At 37.5% G+C, this 6,985-nt stretch overlaps 1 protein-coding gene across 1 annotated transcript in view; it reads left to right on the top strand.

Moving 5' to 3' along the window:
• Positions 1–2,503, top strand: part of fmn2b (formin 2b) — a gene marked incomplete at its 3' end in the record, with an annotated part of 45,981 nt that extends 43,478 nt beyond the window's left edge. The window contains 2 exon segments of the mRNA XM_014340414.2: positions 1,804–1,933; positions 2,357–2,503. Coding sequence (XP_014195900.1) covers positions 1,804–1,933; positions 2,357–2,503 — 277 coding nt within the window.
• Between the last annotated feature and the right edge of the window lie 4,482 nt (positions 2,504–6,985).

The following is a 6,985-nucleotide window of genomic DNA, read 5'->3' as shown; positions in this document are numbered from 1 at the left end:
ACCTTTTAGGTGACATGAATAAGTTGGAGGGAAGTTATGAACTGTTTCTGAGAGACAAATAACATCAGGATCCTTTTCTATGTAGCTGACGGCTGGTAACTGGGCAGGGGCGGGTCTAGCAAAGTTCTCGCCTTTATCTTTATTGTGATCCTGTTTGGGTCCTGTCCCTTGCCTCTCAGGGACAATGCCATGTTGGTTAGAATGGAAGTTGCAGAGTTTTAAAAACTGTAGTTAGGAGTAATACTGTATATTAATCTGGACTGGCGAACTGGTGATTCTAAATTGCCCATAGGTGTGAATGTGAGTGATTGTCCGTCTCTATGTGTTATCCCTGTGATAGACTGATGACCTGCACCCCACCTCTCGCTCTGTGACAGCTCTGATAGGCTCCAGCCCCCCGCAACCCGGTTAAGGATAAGTGAAAGAGAATGTGTGGAATTGAATTGAATTGATAGATATTATTGTTATTATTTGCTGAATCCTTAAATGCCAGCCAGATAATCTGAAACAGGGCAGGATACACAAGACTTCCAAAGTTCAGCACTGAATCCTCTGCCTTTACCTGCAAAACTAAAACACTGATACGCATCTCAAACACAAGATTCTTGGACAAATTAAATATTAAATATTCTCACTTGTTAGTATATAAGGGCAGGGTTGGACCAAGTTTACAAGTAATTATATAGGTACTGTAAATGCTATGTAGGCCTGGGTATCATCACTGATTTCTAGAATCGATTCAATTCCGATTCACAAGGTCCCGAATCGATTCGATCCACGATTCGGTTCGATTCAATTCGATTTGATTTGAATCGGGGAAATTTTGCCTCAGACAGTCAGAAATATTATAATTCTGATCACTTATCAGTACATAGCGATATTTTTATATCTATAAAAAGAAAGCTGACACTTGTGAGACTTTATCAAAGGTGTGAGCATCACAGCAGAGGCCTTTGTGTCAAAGTAACTGAGGATAAAACACAGAAAAACATGAAGGCGACTTTCCTGGTCTGGGTTTTTATAGCAGATGACCTTAAAAATATTGTGCAGTCAAAAACGAAGTGAAGCAGAGCAAAGTTACAGAGGATTGATTAGAGACACAGCTAAGCATTTTGCAATTTTGCATAATTTGTTTACATTTGTTCAGTATTGAACAGCAGAATTGAGGCTTTCTTGTCGGAAGTAAGTTAAAAAAAAACAGCGGCTGGTGGATAATAAGTAAGCGGATAATGCAAAAAACAGAGATTTTTAGATGGGAAATTCCTGTGATTTTATCGTGGTGGAAGCAAAACAGCAAAAGTAAGAGGAAATTCGTGACGATGTTTATGTGAAGCGAAATGTGAAGCGTAGTTTGGATTGTCTTTGGCTGCTGGTTAAGTCAATATTGTTTGGAGAGAGATAAAACCTGCAGCTTCAGAATCTAGGACAAAAAGGACGTAAACACAAAGCGCCCGCCGACGCTTCAAAATCAGTGAGCTGTCGGCTTTCAGCCCCAACGGCGTGTCCGTGTACATGCTGTCTGATTCGGATGCTTCGGGTCCGTGTTTTGTGTTTACCTCTTTGTGCAGAATCTGTGTACCTGCTCTTATATACTGTTTTAGCTGTTTGGTGGTTGTAGAAATTTTGTAAGGTTTAACCTGAGATTTTGCAGTTTCGGGCAAAATAAATTTATATTTAAAAATTGATTCAGGATTTTAATGAATCGATATCACGTTATTCAAGCCAGAATCAATTTAAATCGATAAATCGATCACGAAAAACTACCCCTAATGCTATGCTCTTTCTGCTTCTTCTGCATTAAAGATTTCTCTACCAGCTCACCTTGATCCCAAATTTCAACAGTAGAGTTTTCTGCATCCTTTTCCAGTCCAGCTTTTGTGAGTGCATGTCATCTATCACAAGAAAACTGGACACACTGCAGAGGGTATGCAAGGTGAGTCAAACTGTGAAGAGCAAAACACAATAACTGCATACCCATGTATGCATATATGTCCAAATCTTTGAAGTTTGGACAAACATGCTCCAAGTCCATGTATATACCCATAGATTTATATAGTTTAAGAACAGGGCTATTATATCTGGTTATGAATCATTTGTTTCAGGATAATGAATAATAAACATTCATGAAAAGGTGTTTTCATTATTAGCATAAAGTCAGAAATGAGGAAACTTAAACAGAACAACTTTCAGCGTGCAAGGCAGCGCGTATAAAAAAAGCAGTGCAGCGTAAAAGCCTGAAAAGTGTTTCTTGTTGAATAAATGCTTTCAAAATTGTGAAAAGTAATAATTCTACCTAATGTATAATCAGTACAGTCACATGATTTCTTCTTTCTGTCTGTTTGATCTCGTTTTACAGGTAATACAGGACAGTGAAACAGTGAAGAAGATTCTAGGTCTGATTCTGGCCTTTGGTAACTTCATGAATGGTGGCAATCGAACCAGAGGCCAAGCTGATGGTTTCAGCCTTGACATCCTGCCCAAACTTAAAGATGTAAAAAGCAGTGTAAGTAACCAGAATGCTGAAAACAAAGTATAATTTTGTCCCTGTATCCTAAAATAAAGAGTCTTGGTCCTGTAGATTGCATCCATGCCTTTTAAATGTAATATATTCACAGTATTCAGCAATGCAGTTTAATAGAAGCTTACTCTAATGTTATGTGTGTAGTCCATTATGAGGTAATAAACTACAACTTACTGAATAAAAGTTAATATTCATTGAGCCGTGTAATCTTGAATTGTTCAGCTCAGCTGACACCTTTGATGAGGAGTTCTTTAATAAATATACCCTTTGACTTTACATTTCATCTCCTAAATCCTGCACTGGGATCCTTTTGTTGCCTTCGATTGAATGCATTTAGGATCTTAACTGTAAAATAACTGGCGCAAATCTAAATGTATGCCTATATCAGTGTCATGCTCCTGTAAAAATGTTGCTCTATTAAGTTTCAACTGGTTATCTTCAGCTTTGAAATACTTAGGGATTATTTTAAACCCGGGTTTGGAAAAATTAGTACCTCAATTACAAAACCTACTAAAATAAATAATAAATCTAGATTATTAATTAAAAATGGAATTTTATTTTGTGGAAAAAAATTACTGTGATTAAAATGGTAGTTCAACTATGTCTCAGTGATGTTGCCTGTAGAAATACTCCCACAGGTCAAGAGGAATGGGTCTAAACATGGTAGAGGATATTATTCTAAATTAAGCTGGATCAAAATTGAAAAGGAATTAGTAAGCCTGTTTCAATTGTGGGGTGTTCTCTTACATGACACAGTTACTAATAGAGAAGATTTTTTCTTTAACAGTCCTGTTGTACAGATGAGGGTTGTATTGGATACAATAGCTTGAAAGAGGGGCAAGCATAAAATTGGACCTTTGAGTCGTGACGTTTTTGAAATATCTACAACTGATATTTGTAGATATTTGAGATTAAAATGTTAAAAGCCAATTTAAAGTCCCCAGTGAGGGACTTTCTGGATCTTTCTTACATGAAGTATAAGGCAGCTGTGTTTTATAAAATACTTAGCAAATAATTACTTTAATAACCTGAGGATCATTTAACAAACGGACTTAGGCTTTGATATAAAACAGGAGTAGAATACTCTCAAATCCTGATAAATTCACAAAAAGCCCAGCAAAAATTAGTATAATTTAAATTAATACATAGGATTTATTTTACCCCTTCTAAATTTTATAGGCGCAGTGTAACAACCAATGACCTATGTTGGAAATCAGGTACAGGAACATATACAAATGCTATTCAAGAATGTAAGCAGATTTAGCTTTTTCAGGGAAAAAAGCTCTACATTGAGATAGGTAAATTGTTATGTTTGAAATAACAATATCACCAAGGTTATGTTTACTTAGAGACCAATCAGTCTTTCCCACTGCATCCAAATACAGTTTTGTGGCAATGAAAGTGAGGGCAATTTTGGTCACAAGAATGATCCTTAGAGTATGGAAAGACAATTGAAATGGTGTCAAAAAAAAGCAATAAAAATATTGACAGGAGTTAATCATGATAATGAGAACTTCAGCAGACTTTTAGGACAGACTTAGTATATTTCTTGGTCTTGGTATATTGGTATATTTCTGTTTCTGTTGTGTCTTTTTTTCCTGCTCACTCTTTCTATAGCCATGTAGTTATGACCAGTGCATTAATGGAAAATTGTATAATGATGCTGTTTGATTGCCATCTTCACTCCTCTAAATTTATGTGTGTTCTTTCCGCATGCAGGACGGCATGAAAAGTCTTCTGTCTTACATTGTTGCATATTACCTCCGACACTTTGATGAGGTAAATCTTCACACATTCTTTCCCTTCTCCTGTCAAGACTGACTGATTTGTGCTGTCAATTCTGACACACGTAGTTGTGGTCAGATGTTCACATAAACTCATCATGGGCATGAACTCTGATGCTTTTAATGATTTTATTGAACTGTTCTTTTTATGGGATGGAATGTTTAACGTTGACAAACAAGAACTGGGTGCACAAGTTTGAATTTATTTTTTATTTTCTCTAATCCGCACAGTCAAAATTATATACACATACCTCCCCCAATATTTGATTTAATTTCATTTAGCAAGTCGTACCTTGACCAGACGTTTGTGAGAGCCAGCAAGCTTCTGATATAATTCTGGATGAATATTTAACCATTTAACCCTTTAACCAAAATTGGTAGTTTATTTAAATTGGTTGGTTTCTTGCCTTGAGACTGGAGAAACTGGGTTTTAGTTGATATACATGGATTATATTATATCTTCATGTTGAGAGGTAACCTTAAACAAGTAGACATTGATCCTTTTGAGCTTCTCTTTCAAAAGAATCAGAGTAACCAGGAGTGAGTTTCTTGGAGTCGGTCTTAAGAGATGTGTGCTTAGTAGAAAGCCAAACCTTTTGACTGGGCAGGTAGTTTGGATCAGGAGTGCAACAACAGTCCACCAGTTGTTTGTTTTGCTCCTTCGTCCATAACAGTGCAGCGTGGGTTGCTGTGATAATGACGAAAATGATGTTGAACAGACAGAACAAAACCTCATGTTCTGTGGTGGTAAACAGTGGTGGCTGACAACCAAGGGATGCCTCAAATGAGAGACCAGTTGCCGGGGATATTATGGAGTTATGGACGTATTCTACCAGGTATGTTATGTGCTCTAGGTGGACTGGTTTAAAGAAGCAACACGACTGAGAGCTGCTTCCAACTCCTGATTTGGCCTTTTGATTTATCGGTTAGTCTGTGGGTGAGAACCAGAAGAGAGGCTTGCCTGGGCACCTAGAATAGAGCAGAACTCCTTCCAAACTCATGATGTAAACCATGGCCCACAGTTGGAGGCAATGTCCAGAGGCATCACATGAAGACAGAAGACATGGTCCACTAAGAGCTGAGCTGTTTCTGGGGCAGAAGGGAATTTGGAGAGGGCAACAGAATGAGCAGGTTTGAGGTAAACCAGTGTCAAACCCCAGGAGATGTTTACAAGTTGTAGAATGGGTCAGTCCAAAACAGCTTGAAAGTCTGCAGGGTCAGCTTTGATGTGCTCTTTCACAACAATGGAAAGAAACTGTAACACGGAATTTGCAATTCTCATCGTTGACATAAAGCTTATTTTCCAGCAAACACTGCAACACTTGATGGATTTGAGGTTCATGTTCAGACAGTTTGCTGGAAAAAATGAGGAGATCATCCAGACAAACAAAAACACAACAATTCAGGTAGTCATGAATTGTACATTATTAACAAGGACCTGATAAACAGCGGGAGCATTACTGAGACCAAATGGCATGATATGACTTTCAAAACGTCTCAGTTCTGTAATCATCTCTCTCCTCAATGCAAGCAAAGTGGTAAGCATTTTTTAGGTCAAGTTTAGGAAAGATGGTGGCTCCCTGCAACAGTTCAAAATGATAATAGTGATAATGGATATTTGTTTTGATGGTTTTATCATTATGACTTTGGAAGGTGATACACGGCCATAGCATCCCCACTACATAAAATGAGTGTAGTGACATCTTTAATATGTCACTTTCGAACGTCCAATTTGGCCCACTGAAAGAGTTGTTTTGTAACACCAAGTAACGTCTCTTTTTAAACATCTACTGAATTACTAGTGTGGGCTATTTGTAGCCCAAATGTGGTCAGTGCAGACATCTTTTGATAACTAGAGACACATACAAAGGTGAAATGTATTTCCAGTTCAAACTAGCTGTTGAGCCAAAAACCTACAGGAAAATAACTGGTACAGAAAACATGTTCTCCACCCTTTGGAAACATGGGAAACAGTTATGTGTGAAGGAATGCAAAGTGATCAATGGACATCTCCAAAACAGCTCAGGCTCTTGACGCTTAAACAAAAGTAAACATGCACAGTGGATTTCGAGAAAAAATGTCCCCGGCTCACAGGCAGTATGCAAAAGGAGTTTTTTGACAAAGACTGGTGAGCAGATAGTCCGCACAAATTTGCACAAACTTCACATACTTTCCATTGCAGCTTCTCTCAGCCCAGCTACCGATCACAACCATGCTCACTTTGTCATACAATCATTAGCTCTTCATGATAAAACAGGATACTTGTAAAAATGACCGTATTTAATGCAAATGCTCATTTAAACATATTTAACACATTGTGCTTCATTTAAAAGGAATTTGAAGACTTTTCTAAATACTTTAACCATTATCAGGCATTATTTAACCATTTACATATTAACATGTATTTTAACATTTTTAATATTTCAACATATTTAAACAATTTAATGAATGACAGTTTTAACCTGGTTACAAACATAGAAGTTAAGTATGTCTGTGAAGATTCTCAGTCATCCAGGTCATCGTAGTCAAAGCAGCTTGCAAAGAAAAGCGTCTGGACTTCTTTAAGTTACTTGAAGACGTTTCACCTCTCATCAGAGAAGCTTCTTCAGTTCTAAGGTCAAATGGTGGAGAGTCCCAGATATAAACCTAGTGGGAGTAACCCCCCACAGAGGGACAAAAG

Source organism: Haplochromis burtoni, unplaced genomic scaffold (assembly GCF_018398535.1).
Source record: "Haplochromis burtoni strain Fernald_Lab_line unplaced genomic scaffold, NCSU_Asbu1 Contig_367, whole genome shotgun sequence".
Lineage (NCBI taxonomy): Eukaryota > Metazoa > Chordata > Actinopteri > Cichliformes > Cichlidae > Haplochromis > Haplochromis burtoni.
This window is presented reverse-complemented; position numbering and strand designations above follow the sequence as displayed.